Consider the following 16,906-nt stretch of genomic DNA (forward strand, 5'->3'; position numbering starts at 1 on the left):
TGACCCACGACCACCCAACAACAAACTTTTTGCTAATATTTATATTATATTTATTTCAAAAAAATAAAACTATCTTCCAAAAATAATCAAAAATCAGGAAAAATAACAATGTATGTAGTTCAAAACACAATTGAGTTTCATAAATAAGGCTAATTCGATTTAATTAGAATGCATCATTCACCTTAAACAACAATAGCTTTTCAAAATTATCATCTGAAAGAAATCCACGTGACGATGGTAACGGCGCATTATATTTAAAGGAAGACTTTTTAACCGTCGATTAATTATACTGCATACTTAATGACATTGAAGAATCTGCTAAATATGCTGCGAATTTCGCGTCGGAGTTGGAAATGAATTGCTAATTTTTTTTTTAATTCGTTTGAATTAATTCAAAATCAATTCAATTCAAATGAATTGAATTAATTCAAAATCAATTCAATTCATTTGAATTCTAAACGAATTGCAATTCATTTTTACAAAATTCATTTGAATTAATTCAAAATCAATTCAATTCATTTGAATTGGAAACGAATTGCAATTCATTTTTACCAAATTCATTTGAATTGACTCAAATTTCATTCAATTCATTTTTTTGTGTGAATGATTCGCGAATTAATTCAAAAATGAGTGATTCATTTACAGCTCTGTCATATACTTTCTTACTTTTTTTATAAAAACCATTATTTTCTACTAACATGAAGAAGGGTAAATTAGATTCGGTGCAGTCGAATATCTCTCTGACTTGTTAATTATCTATCTAGTTGTTCGTACTCTCAATATTTTAATGCAAATTGTTTAAACAAATACAAATTTCATGCTATAAAGTATTTATTATGTATTTAACTTTTCTTAAATTGTATATAAAGGCATTATTTAAAGATAAATTATATTTTAAACTAATTTGAATATTTTAACACAAAATAGTCAAAATGGCCGTCATTTATTCAAATATACGAGGGAGTTCTAAAAAATATATATCAAAAATGAACATATAAAAAATGCGGCTTGTAATTTTAAACTGATTTTTTCACACAAATAGCAATTAACAATCGAATATTTCAAAAGTATAGACCTTTAGATGACGTAGTTTTCCCATGTAAAATCGAACTATATTTTAAATCAATCCGGAGTTTTTCCCTTTTCCCATTTTTAACATTGAATTTGAATAGGAAAAATGGGAAAAGCGGAAAACTCTCGCGGTTGTTTTGTTCATGATTGGGCTGTATGTGTTTTTTTTAGGTTTGAAAGACATTTTAAGCCTGGCCTCGTTGCTGAAAAAATCACATTTTAATAAAACAAACAATTAATACGTTTTATATTACAAATCCAGACACTCTCTACTAAGTCTGTCTATGTATTTAAAAAAATTTCAAAATTATTTTCAAACGCACAGAACTAGTTATGTGGCCTGTCCGTATCGGTGTACCACGCTCTTTTCGACTCTAGTTGTTAGTTATCATGCCATCAAAGTCAATTTGTTCCATTTGTATTAAACTACTCGTAGTATATAACTAAAATATTTATTAAATCTAATACTTTGTATGTTTACTTCTTTCCAACAGACTACCCGATGATGATGACGATGATAGTTTAATGGATATGTCTGATGAAACATCCAATTTGAAACCCAGAAATCAACATTGGGGTAATAAAATGCAATTCGTATTGGCATGTATTGGTTACTCCGTGGGTTTGGGTAATGTTTGGCGTTTTCCCTACATGTGCTATAAAAGTGGCGGAGGTAAGTGTGTCTGTCTATGAGAATTATAAATTCAAAATTCCCACGTTAATCTGTAATTGTAATTTATATCAAACACGAGTATTTAAACTATAAAAACAATAGCAAGCAAACAACAACAGAAATTCTTAAATATTTAAATACTAATTTCCTTTTACGTAAAAATTATGAAATAGAATCCATATGATACGAAAAAGAAAAAACAATTTTTATAAATTTTATACATTTTTTTCCATTAGAAAATAAAATCCATGTCCATAGAGAAAATATACATAGAGCGGAAAGTAATTCTATGTCAAAGACCCAGCTATCTCTGTTGTCAAAAACCTAAGTGGTGAGAATGTATTAGTAAAAAAAATTATGTGAAAACAAAAACAACACTCATAGTGTAACTTTTTGAATAATTTTTTTGTTTGAGTTTTTTTCTAGTTTCCGCTCTATGTATATTTCTATGTCCATGTGTACGTATGTATTCAATGTAGTGTTATTATTTTGTATGCTCTTTTCTACTAAAAAACACATTTTGTTTGATAAAATAATACTGAGATCTTCTATATTTAGAGGAAAAAAAATACTAAAGATTATCATACAGTTTCCGCTGATTTCTTTTCAGTAAAAATCACACAAATTCATATGTATCATTGTTAGTTTATGTAGGAAAATTTATATTATTTTAAGCGCAATATTTCATTTTATTTTATTAATTTTTTAAAGCCGCATCAGATCCGTTTGACTTGCTAAATAAAGTGCGAATGTCATAAAATAAGTCTTGGCAAATTTGTCATATTTGTGACACTTGACTTCCAAGAAAAGCGTTATTGCTACAATCAACAAATTTATGACATCCGATGAGCTGGAAATTGGACCAACAAAGTAATAAATTGTAATAGCTGTTTATTTGAGGTTTTTATATAAAATCCAAAGTGATCAGGAATAAAAAGTGGGTTTCATTACGGATGACAGTTTCCTACATAAATTTACATTTCGCAACAACCAATTAAACTTTAATAAGTGTTAAACAAATATTAGGGCATTTTCTGTAAATACTATCCACCTTTAGGTATACAAAACGACATAGAATTACTTTCTAATTCGATTTAACATTGTGCATCCGTCTGGCTGTCATTATAAACCTTGTGGACAAACTACATGTCACAAATTTTAACATATTTCGATAAAATTTGTTACATACGAATTTTTGTCCCAATTATCCTATCGAATGAATTCTCTAATACCTATATATTTTAGACATTTAAGACCGATAATGTTCTGTTTCGGGAGGACACTGTATGAATTTCAATAGAGTTCGTTCTTGGTCCACCTTAAATCGATACACAAAGTGCTTCTGAGTATATTGGTATACTTTAAATTAGTTAAACTAATCATTACAAATATCAGCATAAACGCATAATACTCCAAAGGTTCGACAGAATTAATTCATAATCAAATTAAATTGTATATATTTTCACTCTATTAATGACTTGATTGCGAAGTAATTCATAGGCTTAATTCCCTAGTAGGTACTTCAAACGTATTAAATTTATTGCTTTGAGAAATCAATCTACCTATATATAGAATTAATTCCTTATTGAATTATTCAAGTTTTCATTAATTTTAATGAGTTATTGAATGAATTGAAATTGAGAAAATCAAATTAATGTTGAGAAAATACAAATTAAAATCAAGAAATACAAATTAATGTTTAGATATAACAAATTGAAATTCAGAAAAGCAAGTTAATATTAAGAAAAACAAATTGAGATTGAGAAATCCAATCGATATTGAGAAAATACAAATTGAAATTAAGAGATCCAATTTAAGATTGAGAAATTAATTTAAATTAAGAAAATTGAAATTCAGAAAATACTGAGAAAATCTAAATTGATATTGAGAAATAATAAATTTATACTCGTATTAAGTATTTCATAAGAAAAAAATATTTAAAAAATGTCTGACAAATTTTTAATTTCTCAATTACAATTCCTATTTTATCAATTTCAATTGGGTTTTATCTCAATATTAATTTGCTATTCTGAATTTCAATTTGTACATTCTCAATATTAATTTGGATTTCTGAATATCAGTTTGTTTTTTATCAATATAAATTTGGATTTTCTCAATTTCAACTGGAAGAGGTGTAGTTGTTATTTTGTCATTCCGTTTGTAACACATCAAAATCCTCATACAATTTTCCAATTTTGTATATAGTCTCCATACTAGGGCCCCTTCAGAAAATTGTTTGATCATTCACAATTGTCTTATAATAATTAATATCGTGATAAACATGTTTTATATCTACCAACTTTTGTGAGGATCGTTCCCTAATTCACCCTACCCCACATATAACCCATATATCAGAAAAATATTTTATTGTCAATAAATAATTAATATATAATGATATTAGCATAAATTTCGACATAAGTCATTTAAAGTTTTAAGAAATTAATCACTCTATCGAATTCTATACAGTTCGAACCATAACTGATTCAAGTCCCCATAGAAGGCCAAAACTACATATTTATGGGTATATAAGATTCGGCACAGACGAATTTAACACTCTTCTTTGAGTTGATATTTATTGAAAATAGTCTCTCGATATCCTCCATTTTTATTATTCATCGTTATTAAACAAGAAAATTTTATATTGCACTTGTCCCCAATTCAACATTTTTGGCAATTTTTCCAAAACAAAATTAAACGATTTTTCTAGTGGCTTCATGAAGTTTTTTCAGAACTAGATTGTGTTATAAAACACTATAGAATTTCTTAAGAAACACAATATTGTTTCTCAGGGCGGGTTCTAGAAGTAGTTACGATATCACTAGTTCTATGGATGAAGAATCTTAAGTGGGTTTGTGATTTTAGAACAAATTCTACAAATTTTCCTGGTTATAGAATTATAACAATATTATTTTAATTTTCAGGTGTTTTCTTGGTTCCGTATTGTATTATATTGATTGTCTGCAGTATACCGTTGTTATTTATGGAATTATCAATTGGCCAATACACAGGCAGAGGACCCATAGGTGCTTTAGGACAATTGTGTCCATTATTTAAGGGTAAGTACTAATTTTAAACAGAATTCCAAAAATGTTTGATAATCAATTTATACTAAATTGTAATTTTCTAAACTTTTAACATACAAACACAGCTTTGAATAAAGATTTTACCCTAAAAGTGATTTTAATTTTAAGCTCTTAGTATTTCAATTTAAAATAAAAGATCTACAATTATCGAAGCTTCATGTTACCATGATCTAATTATCTGGTATAGTTATGTATAGTCTAATACTTATTCTTATTTGAATTTATGTATGAAATACAAAATAATTTCACTCTCTAATGCATTTGATTTATAGCAGTAGAGAAGTGTGTTGTACAATTTTTTCAACCGTATGCTAATTAGTAAATTGTAACAAAGCGGAAAATGTGGCTGCTGAAGTATTTATTTGTAAAATGGTCATAATAAAATAAAACAAATTCAAATACATATATTTACAATCAACCAGGAAACAAATAAATATTTTTTAAGTAACAATAACTATATACATATGTCGGTATGTACAAATATGCATGTAGGCGTTAGATTTTAATGACATCTAAGGGATTTGAAAACAAATGAACAATTAATTTATTAAAACAAATTTAATTATTCATTAATAAGAACCAACAACATATTTAAATGATTGTTGTACACACCTTATTTTCAATATTATGCAATATTAACAATTCTAAGTATTTCAAATAGATGACAAAAAAATTATGACAAAAAAACAATTTCAAAAAAAAATTCGGGTTAAAAAATATTTTTCCCGATTTTGACCCATTTTAGGTCCAACTTACTATAGCCTTATCTACATCGTTGCAATGGACTTTGGAATATCTATCATTGGATATCCATATTGTCTATATTAATGACTTAGTACTCCATATATAGATCAAAAATAGGTCAAAAATCGAGGTTGTCCCGGATTTTTGCTCATATCTCCGTTATTTATGGACCGATTTTGCTGATTTTAAATAGCAAACTTCTCGAAATGTCTGACAGAATTATTGTAGATTTGGATCCCGAAGATATCTGGGGTCTTCAAAAAATTGATTTCAACAGACGGACAGACAGACAGACTGACGGACATGGCTTAATCGACTCCGCTATCTTTAAGGATCCAGAATATATATACTTTACAGGGTCGGAAATGAAAAATGTAGAAATTACAAACGGAATGACAAACTTATATATACCCTTCTCACGAAGGTGAAGGGTATAAAAACATACAAGGTTCAAAAAGTTCCTGACAGGAACTCTGCTAAAAATTTAAAGACCAAAGACAGAGCACGGAAATTGAAGTCAAATTGTATACAAACAATTTTTATATTACTGATGCTCAAGGGAATGTTGTAGAAAAGTTTAGAACCCAAAAGGAGAGAATTTTTTTTAGCATGGCAAGCAATATACAGTTGCGGCAAAAGAAGCCAAACATTTGTTACAAAGGGTTCTATAAATACCGACATTTACATCAAGAAATGTTTGCAAAAAAGTATGCTTCCATTCATAAGACTCTTTAATCTGTCCACTTATTTTTGGCCTTATGGCATCCTGTCACTATGGTAAGAAAGGTCTTGAGTGGTAAAAGAACAATAATGTGGTATTTGTGCCAAGAGAGGCAAATCTAACTACTATAAGACAATTTATTCCAAAAAAAATTTAATAGGTTTTGGTTTAATTTAGTATTAAATAATTCCTGAGAATTCCCAGGAATGAAAATATTTTTTTAATTTCCTACCGGGAAAGGAAAACGTCCGGGAAATTAGGAGCCCTAGATGTGGTCAATAAATGGGAGCTATGACCAATTTTGGGCAAATCTTCATAAAATTCGGTATAAAGATTTTTATATAGATGAGGATTATTTAATCTGATTAAGGTCCATTATTATAACTTGCCTTTATAGTTAAAGGTAACTTTAAGCAATAGAAAAAGGTACCCTTAAAGTTAACTTTAACTATAACGGCAAAATGTAATAATTAGGGCCTAATAGGGTTTTTACACTAGCGCACATCTACCATCAATTTGCCAAGATCTTAACATCTTCCCATAAGAATTAGACAGGTCTGAGTGCCAACATCTATCTACATCTTTAAAAAATGTTCCTATCTCATTTCGTTCGATTATTTTAGTGTCACCACTAATAAAATTCGATTCGATTAACCGAATAATTTCCATTTTAATTTTAAATTGAAAAGAAAAACAAGAATTTTGTATAGCATTTTGTTAATAAAAAGAACAAAACCAAACAAAACATAACATTTCAATAAAACAATAAATAAACATGTGAGTTTTTTTAGGATTTTAGGGAGATCTTCTGAAATAATCTTTTTAAAAAATAATAAAATTTAAATGATATATTTTCCAACGATTATATTTTTTTAATAAAACTTGATTTGAAAAAACTATTTCACTGATTGTAGATGTTGTAGAAATCGAAAGTAAGGCATGATAAAGAATAACCAATTTCTCAGTTATTTTTTTTTTAGTTTTTGCTAAGCATATAAAATTCTCCATCATACAATGGCAGTCGTTTTTGGATTTTTTAGATTTTGAATACTTTAATAGTTTCTTTAAGTTGTAATAAAAGACACGTTTCAGTAATGTCTTCAGTTTCGTCTAATACCATATCGTCCTCCGACTCATTAGGACAAAGTTCATTATAGAACATTCTAGAAAAAGGGGTCATTTCCAAATTACTTAGTGTCAGTTTTCATACTATACTCCAGAGAACAATTGCTAGAAGGGAATGTTTAAGAGTTAAGAAATAAAATTTGTGTGTTTAAAACTATATTTCTACATGAAGTGCAAAAAAATAAATTTCGGTTAATCGACACAAATTAATCGGTTTATTTGTTATTTGAAAATCGTCAATTTTGAATTATTCGAACAGTAACTGAATACCCTAGTGAAAACCCTATTAGATATTTAAATGAGATTTATGAGTATTTAAGTGGCTTTCCGAAATGAAACTTAATGGTCTTGTGATTTCTTATTACACAAAACTTATTTTTGCTGAATTTTGTATGGCCTATTATATTGGCATTTGTGTACCATAGAGAAATTTTCGGGAAAAATTTGTGCGGGAGCTAGGAGAAACCATGGACCGATTCTTAACATTATAAAAATAAATAAATATATGATGAAAAATGTGAACTTTTTGCTGATTTTCAATACTAAACTGCCAAGGAAAATTATAAAATTTTTTGTGTAATTTTGATTAACTTCGGATGTATATTTTGAGAGTTTTGTACAACGCACAAACGGAATATCGACTTAGAATTTTATAAGGATCAAAGATATACATATCGATGGCTTAATATAGAAAGGTCGTATCTCAACTTTTAGTTACTTTACAGGAGAAGGAAAAAACTCAATAATATCAGAAAGTGAAATTGAAAAAAAACAACTAAAAATTTGTAATATATCAACAAATATTTTTAGTTGTTTGTTTTAATATAAACCAAAAAATATGCATTCCACTTTAAATGAGTTAGGGGGTTTTCTTTCAAACGATTTTTTAAATGAGTTAGGGATTTTTTATAATTACTGTAAATCTGTTATTCGTCAACATATGAAACTGAATTTTTTAAGGTCTATTTGAATTTTGTCTATCAGAATATGTAAAAAAACTCGATTTTGAAAAAAAAAAACGAGATACGACCTTTCTATATTATATATACTTTGTTGTGTCTCAGATGAATATATCTTAATGTTACACACGGATTGACAAACATAACCTCATTCACAACTTTTGGTGGTAGAGAGTATAAAAGGAACAAAACAACATTTGTTTCAATATTGTTTTTCTCAATCTGTGGACTTTAAAAAGGCAAACACATTTTCAGAAAAGGACTTTGTGATATATAATAAAATTGTCACGTATTTAAAAATAAGCACAAATGAATTAAACAAATTTTGATTTTTTCTCATGTGTATTTACAGATTTACGTACTATATATATAAAATGATATAACTAATAAATATTTATTAGTTCTGTTTTTTTAATTAGACAAATAATTTTTTATTAGTTTTATACACAATCAAATCAGTTCATACATTTGAGTACATCTGCATATTTGTCACTATGTCTATAAAAATCATACTAATTATGGTTGCAATAAATTTTTATAACAGAGAATTATAGCGTCTATAATTTTTAAATGGTGGAACTTTTTTTTATAAAATATGACGATTATGTCTAGACTTTTTTGAAGTCAATTTGTATTTATGCTTTTTTCAGCAGTTAGTGTAATTTGTAATTGTGAACTTATTTATTTATGTAGGTTATTTGTTAGATTTTAAAAGCATTACAAATTTTAATTAGGAAAGAAATACATTTGTAAAAAGTGTAGGAAGAATTTCGGTATGAATAATGGTATTAATGAAAAAAAAACATTGTCCACGAAAAATCTTTTTAGAATAACCTTAAACTGTACTAAACAAATTACAAATATAACCTAGTAAACTTGGATTCAAACCTATGAACTTTTTTAAAAAATTCTTAAATAAACAGTATTCAATAAAAAAAATATATTCTTTGAAATAAACATGAAAATTCAAAAATAATTACAATAAATTATAACCATAGAGAAATATATATAGAGCGGAAACTCTCCTGTCAAAGACCTAACTCAGTTGTCAAAAACCTAAGTGGTGAGAATGTATTAGAAAATAAAAGTATGTGAAAACAAAAACAACACTCGTATGTGTGATTATTTTGAGTAAAATTTTGGATTGAGATTTTTTCTAGTGTCCGCTATTGTTTCTCTATGATTACAACGTTTGAGATTTATAAAATGGCTTCTTTGTATTGATATAAAATAAATAAAATACAATAAAAAATCATAGATAAATACACATAGATCGAAATCTCTGATGTCAAAGACCTAACTCAGTTGTCAAAAACCTAAGTGGTGTGAATGTATTAGTCATAAAAAACTATGTAAAAACAAAAACCACACTCGTATGTGTGATTTATTTGAGTAATGTTTTAGAGTCTTTTCTACACCATTTCCAATTTTATTTAAGAAGTTTCTAATTATATTTCAGAAAATTTCAATTCAATTTCTAATTATGTATATTTCCGAAATTTCCAAATGAATTTTTAGAAATTTCCAATTATATTTCAGAATTTTCCTAATGTAATTCAGAAATTTCCATTTGTATTTCAGAAGTTAACATTTGTATTTCAGAAATTTCTAATTGTATTTCAGAAGTTGCCATTTGTATTGCTATTAGAATTTTCCGAAATACAAATGGAAATTTCTAAAATACAATAGGAAAATTCAGAAATACTATTTGAAATTTCTGAAATGCAATTAGAAAATTCTGAAATACAAATGGAAGTTTCTGAAATATAATTTTAATACTCTGAAATTCAATTAGAAAATTCTGAAATATAATTGGAAATTTCTTAAATACAATTAGAAAATATTGAAACACATTTGATAAACATTAAAAACCATTATAAAAATACTTTTAATATTTTACTGCCGTTTTGTTTGAACATACGAATTTGAAAATTAAAAAACAGAAGGGATGATCCATGTTAAAGGGGACAGCAGTCGGATTTACCATCTCCGATTTTAATGAAATTTAAAAAAGTTATTAAAAATACGTTTTTTCATTAAAATCGAAAAAATCGGGTTAACAAATATTTTTTCCGATCTTGACCCATTGTAGGTCCAACTTACTATGGTCTTTGAAATATCTATCATTAGATATTCATATTGACTATATTAATGACTTAGTAATCCAGATATAGGTCAAAAATCGAGGTTGTCCTGGTTTTTTTTCCTTATATCTCAGCCATTTGTGGACCGATTTTCTCGATTTTAAATAGCAACCGAGCCGGGAAAATTCCGGAGATATTGATGATGATGAATGATGATGATGAATCGTGTAAGTTATTTTGGGGCTTCAGAAAGTTGATTTCAACAGACAGACATACAGACAGACGGACATGGCTTAATCGACTCCGCTATCTATAAGGATCCAGAATATATATACTTTATAGGGTCGGAAATGAAAAATGTAGAAATTACAAACGGAATGACAAACTTATATATACACTTCTCACGAAGGTGAAGGGTATTAAAATTGATTATGAATAAGGCCTTTATTAAATTTCAATGTTTTGTGCTTATTAGGAAGAAACACAATATTTCTCTAGAAATTTATTTATGAATATTTCATTATTTTCTAGGTGCTGGCTTGGCAAGTGTCGTTGTGTCATTTTTAATGTCCACCTACTACAGTGTCATAATTGGCTATTCGATATACTACTTCTTTACAGCCTTTAAAACAGATCAACCCTGGATAGATTGTAATAATCGGTAACAAGAAATAACTGCAACCAAACTATAGAAATATTACTTAAAATTCATTTAATTTTTAGATGGAATACTCCAGATTGTTGGGTGCCACAACGTTTGGCAGGCAATGCCACAGCACCGGCCACATCGAAAACACCTTCCGAAGAATTTTTCCAGTAAGTGTACGATTATAAATCTTTTAGAACTTTTGATTATTGTGAAATCTTTAAAACAGAAACAAAGTGCTGCAGATTAGTCCCGGTATAGAGTTTCCTGGTGATATGCGTTGGGAATTGTTTGCTTGTTTGATATGTGCCTGGTTAATGGTTTATTTTGCCACCTGGAAGTCCATTAAATCATCAGCAAAGGTATTTTCAAATTTAAATTAAAAAAGTTTTAAAGTAATTAATTTCCCTCTCTTTTAAATTTCTAGGTCCGTTATTTTACTGCCACTTTCCCTTTCATTTTGATTATTATTCTAATGGGGCGTGCTGTTACTTTGGAGGGTGCTGATGATGGTTTGCGTTATTTCTTTAGGCCAAATTGGTCTGAATTGAAAAACGCCAACGTCTGGATTAATGCTGCCTCACAAAATTTCAATTCTTTGGGCATCTCTTTCGGTTCAATGATTTCCTTTGCCAGCTACAACAAATACAATAATAATATTTTACGCGACACGGTGGCTGTAAGTGTGGTGAATATTCTGACAAGTTTACTGGTTGGTGTTTTTGCCTTTGCCACCTTGGGCAACTTGGCTCTGGAACAGAATACAAATGTCAAAGATGTTATCAGCGATGGTCCGGGCCTAATATTTGTTGTGTATCCTCAGGCTATGGCCAAGATGCCCTATGCTCAATTGTGGGCCGTAATGTTTTTCTTTATGTTGTTGTGTTTGGGTTTAAATTCACAGGTGAGTTGGATGTTACATCTTCTATATTTTTCACATACATATTGAATGATATTTTTTTATATTGTTTGCAGTTTGCCATTGTTGAAGTTGTGGTCACTTCGATACAGGATGGTTTCCCAAATTGGATTAAAAAACATTTAGGTTATCACGAGATTGTAGTTTTAATAGTTTGTGTCATATCGTTTTTATTCGGACTGCCAAATTTAATACAGGTTAGTGGAAATTAATGGAACAGCACTTTACATATAAATATAAAAAATTCAACTTTAAAAGTGGAAATATTTTAAAGAAAATTAAACAAATGTACAAATTTGAGTTGAGAAATTTGTACATTTCTGGCAGGTGGGTAGCAAATAAGATTAAGTTCTATTATACTTTCCGCCTGTGGTTAAATACCCAACAATCTGCCATGCCGTCATCAAATAATGTGAAACTAGGCTAAATCTATAGACATAACAATCGCGAGTTTTGGTCTGATATGAGCCACAATTTGACGTGTACCAAAAGAAGCACCCTAACTTTTTATCAGGGAATTTGTGTCCAAGAACCAAAAAAAGCTTAATTGAGGTTATAAGCTCACTTGGTTCACATATCGAATAAACGAATTCATCCTCCATAGATACGAAAGGTCATGCAGAAAAAGACTGTGCCCTGTAAGCACGACATTTAGAATCAGTAGCCGATCCCGTGAGAGTCCCGTCAAACTGGCTTTGTTTCGGAGGATTTATGATTATGACCTTTGTATAATAATTTTTCTTTGCACGTCAAATACCCGTAGTTTGAATATACTTCCAAGTGAAAATTAACGTAGAGAATTTTACAAAGTTTTTAAACTGTCACTAAGGAGCTGGATAATGGTAACATTGATTCTGTTGGTAAATCGCGAGAATATTGTGGTGTATCTCTCGCCAGTCTGCAAGACACTAACTCGTGTACAAAGAAGCACCTCTTCAACAGTATGGTTTTCGCTAGGGTCGTATCGAAGGTCTCAGACACTGTCAATTAACTCACGTGATTCCAGATCAGTTCACGGTTCGTGATCCCACTCAGTTTTCGCAAACCGTTTGTTGAGTCCACTTCTGTTAAAAGAGGTTTGTACAGAATCCACAAGATTTTAATTCGTTACTTCAGATTAAGGATATATTTATAAAGACGACTTCAATTTTGGAATGATTCGTTCTAACCCTTAAATCATAAAACTATTCCAAACTGGTTTTGCCATATCTCAAAATATACGTACACAATATTATCCCATATATATCCAACCTCTTCAAGGAAAATAATTAAGCTTTCTTTTGAGAACAAAAAAGTTTCTGTTGTTGGAAAAAAAAACTCAAACATTTTTTATTTTTTTTTAATTTCTCTTTCGAAAGATTGAAGAAATAGTTATCTAAACTATTTCGGACACATTTTGTTAAGAAAAATTGGTAATAAGTTACATGGATGAGAAAAAACACTTGTTTGGCCAAAATGTCAAATTTTTACCCCCTCTAACTCAGAGAGTTCTAGACCGATTTTTTTTGTCAGGATTACTATCTAATAGGACTAACCTTGGTGCATATTGCACATAATATTATCGTCCAAGGCTGTCAATCCGGCAACAACAACTCTGAAACCACAATTTCTTCACACCACGAGCAGTTATCACCAACGTAGTCGTAGTTTCTACGATTGGTCGTTCAGTGGTCAGTTATGCTGATCCAGTGTGGTCACCTTCGTGAAGAAATATTCAACCACAAGCTGCCTTCCACCATCTTCATAAGAATAAGAATGTTCTTACGGGTCAGGGAATACAACATCATGTTAACACAATAGTTCCTTCAGAGATGTCTAATCCTCGAGACGTGTTAAACCAGAGAGTATTTAGAAGTATGTGCTTTGAACGACATTGATAGAGACTCCCTCAATTTCGCGATCGAATGATACTGTTGGATTCCGCCATGTAAAACAAGAGGTTTTTTGCACTGCTGAAGTTATAAATCCTTTTGTGCAACACAATTTAATCATACTGTATCAATCTATTGTATAAAAACGATTTTTGGAACATCCACTTATTTAAATGTTCATTGTATAACTTAAAATTAATCTTTTTCAATATTACTTAACCAATTTGTTTGTTTTTTTCTTTTTTAGGGTGGTATATACTTCTTTCAACTAATGGATCATTATGCTGCCTCTGTGACGATTATGTTTTTAGCATTTTGTCAAATGATTGCGATTGCTTGGTTCTACGGTACCGGAAGATTATCGAAAAATGTTAAACAAATGACAGGCAAGGCACCGTCATTATATTTGAAATCATGTTGGATTTTGTTTGGACCCTGTTTATTATTTGTAAGTTAACAACAATTTAAGCAAAGAAAATGTTTACAACCTTTTAACATATTGTTTATTTGTATCTAGGCAATTTGGATATTAAGTTTAATTAATTACAAAGAGCCCACCTATCACAATGGCAACTATACCTATCCAGATTGGGCCTATGGTATTGGCTGGATGTTTGCCTCTTTCTCTCTTGTTTGTATACCATATTATGCTATAATCAATCTGTGGAAAGCTCAAGGTAGCAGTTTGGCAGAAGTAAGTTGTTAATAAATTAAAAAATTATAAAAGTATATTTGTTTTATAAAATATATTTCCTTGCCCTAGCGCTTTCAAATAGCTTTACGTCCAAATATTTATGAATGCAAAATCTGTGGAGAACATCATTGTGAGCATGATTATCCGGAACAAGAACAGTATATGTTATCACAAGAATTGGCCGGTGTTTATAAAGCTACTACACCCATACATAACCATCCACAGCCCACATTTCCCATGAATATGGGACATAAAGCCGGTTACAACCCGATGCATTTGCACCAACAAGAATCTGCGCTATCGAGACAGGAACATGTCTATGAGAAACCTTCGACTTCAGTGAATAATACTACCGTTGATGGACAACCTACTACATCGACTAGATGATTAATTACGCCGTATAATTTTAGGCTTTTAATTTTATTGCATATATTGTAGTATACTTTTAGGATGAATATTTGAAAATTATTTTTTGTTTATTTTTTCTGTTTTTGTTGTGCAAAAATTGTTATTTACAAATTGCGTTTATTAGTTTTTTAGTTTAATTGTAATGTATGTATGTCTTGCAATTGTAGATAAAAACTATTTAGTATTAACCAAAGACTTGATGAATCGTATGAAAATAAAAATTTTCGCAAGCTTAAAATTTTGTAGATTTGTTTAATTGCTGTATTACGGCAGGTTTGTCTCATAAAATTTAAACAATGTTTACAATACAAATGTGCTTCGGAAATAGGAGTTTTTTTTGTCATAAAATTCAAATAATATATTGTAAAGACTGAAAGATCTTATTCGCAATAAAATGTATTATACCCTACACCACCATAGTGTGAAGGGTATATTTTATATAGATGGATATATTTGAATGGTATGTACTTCCACTCGGAGACCCGTAGGATCTATTATGATACCCTTTAGAAATAGAACTAGGTGTGAACTAGATGTGAAGAGAAGAAATAAAGTGAAAACCCAGTATAAAATGTATAGTATAGACTGGGATTCCCAGAATAGCCAGCATATTCCCCTGATAAAGCCAAATAGATTATCAAGGAATCTTTCCCCTAGACATTTTTGCATGAGACCCTGTAATCTAGGACAGTTACACAGAATATGTTTCATAGTTTTTAGTTCCTTAATATCCACGCACATCCTACATATACCATTCCAATTGAACAGTGTCGGATTATCACTCCTACTAAAGACCTGAGAATTTTCCTATCCAACTCATTTAGTATTCTTGTTGCCTTTACATTCAACTTAGGCCAAATAGTCTTGGACATCCTGCAATCCGTCCTACTACACCTGGATTGGTTCGTAGAATCACGGAATCTTTCGAAGATCAACTTATAGTAGTGCAATATATGAAGTTTAACCTCCCAGTCCCTATTAATATAGTCCAGATCCGAACTTTGTCTGACCAGTTCTTCTGCTATTTCATTCCGCTGTATGTTACAGTGTAACGCTTCCAGAGCACTCTTACAGTTCAACGCCGATGGCACCAGTTATTAAAATGGAAGCATATCTCTGAACTTTACTGATGATCTTCCTATAACTACTTTTTAACATTGCTTCCCACCAATTCGTGCAACCATTAGTAATAACGGGTCTTATCTGGTCTGATCGTAATACCAAATTCTTACCATATAATTCCTGCATTTTTAGTACGCTTTGAGAACCCATTTTAGACTTTCCTGAGTATACTTATTCCATGATAATTTCTTAAGAAGGTCCCTAAATACTTGGCTTCCCCTGATAAAGGGAAACTCTGTTTTCGTTGGGTGAGAGGTCACCTAGCGCCGCCTGCTTGATTTCGCTGATTGTCGAAAGAATCTTTCACTAGATCAGAATCACGTCATCCGCATAAGCAACTGTCTTCCTACCCTTAAATTCAAACATCGTGAGAATAGAATTTACCGAAAGTAACAATAACAAGGGAAACAATACTCAACTTGTGGTGTAACCCTGGTAACCTGTCTTCTAATCCTTTCATCCCCTAGGTTTATGTTGATAATCCTGCTACAAAATATCGAATCTATCCAAATCATAAGGAAGTCAACACCAAGTTTAACTAACGACTCTCTTATTGCCTATATATTAATGTTATTAAAGGCTCCCTCTAAAGTTATTGTCTATGCATTAAGTCGTTTTCAATGCAACACCACAGACTTAACCTTAACCTGCCTGGAAACTGCACCGAGCATGTCATTAGTCATAGCTCCCATATAAACCCGTTTCCGAAAATCACTTTAACGTGCATAAATCTCTTAAAATTCAACATAAATAACTTCCATATAGATATAAATCACACGACCTAAT

At 30.0% G+C, this 16,906-nt stretch overlaps 1 protein-coding gene across 2 annotated transcripts in view; it reads left to right on the forward strand.

Annotated features, from left to right (window-relative positions):
• ine (inebriated) overlaps window positions 1-15,236 on the forward strand; it is a 39,854-nt gene extending 24,618 nt beyond the window's left edge. For both annotated transcript variants that reach the window (XM_065499410.1, XM_065499411.1), the window contains 10 exons: window positions 1,566-1,744; window positions 4,666-4,800; window positions 10,992-11,121; window positions 11,184-11,276; window positions 11,336-11,468; window positions 11,534-12,010; window positions 12,082-12,222; window positions 14,144-14,344; window positions 14,414-14,590; window positions 14,660-15,236. In XM_065499410.1, the coding sequence (XP_065355482.1) occupies window positions 1,566-1,744; window positions 4,666-4,800; window positions 10,992-11,121; window positions 11,184-11,276; window positions 11,336-11,468; window positions 11,534-12,010; window positions 12,082-12,222; window positions 14,144-14,344; window positions 14,414-14,590; window positions 14,660-14,977 (1,984 nt within the window). In that variant the 3' untranslated portion in view covers window positions 14,978-15,236. The remainder of the gene's footprint in view (window positions 1-1,565; window positions 1,745-4,665; window positions 4,801-10,991; window positions 11,122-11,183; window positions 11,277-11,335; window positions 11,469-11,533; window positions 12,011-12,081; window positions 12,223-14,143; window positions 14,345-14,413; window positions 14,591-14,659) is intronic.
• The last annotated feature ends 1,670 nt before the right edge of the window (window positions 15,237-16,906 follow it).

Source organism: Calliphora vicina, chromosome 2 (genome assembly GCF_958450345.1).
Source record: "Calliphora vicina chromosome 2, idCalVici1.1, whole genome shotgun sequence".
Lineage (NCBI taxonomy): Eukaryota > Metazoa > Arthropoda > Insecta > Diptera > Calliphoridae > Calliphora > Calliphora vicina.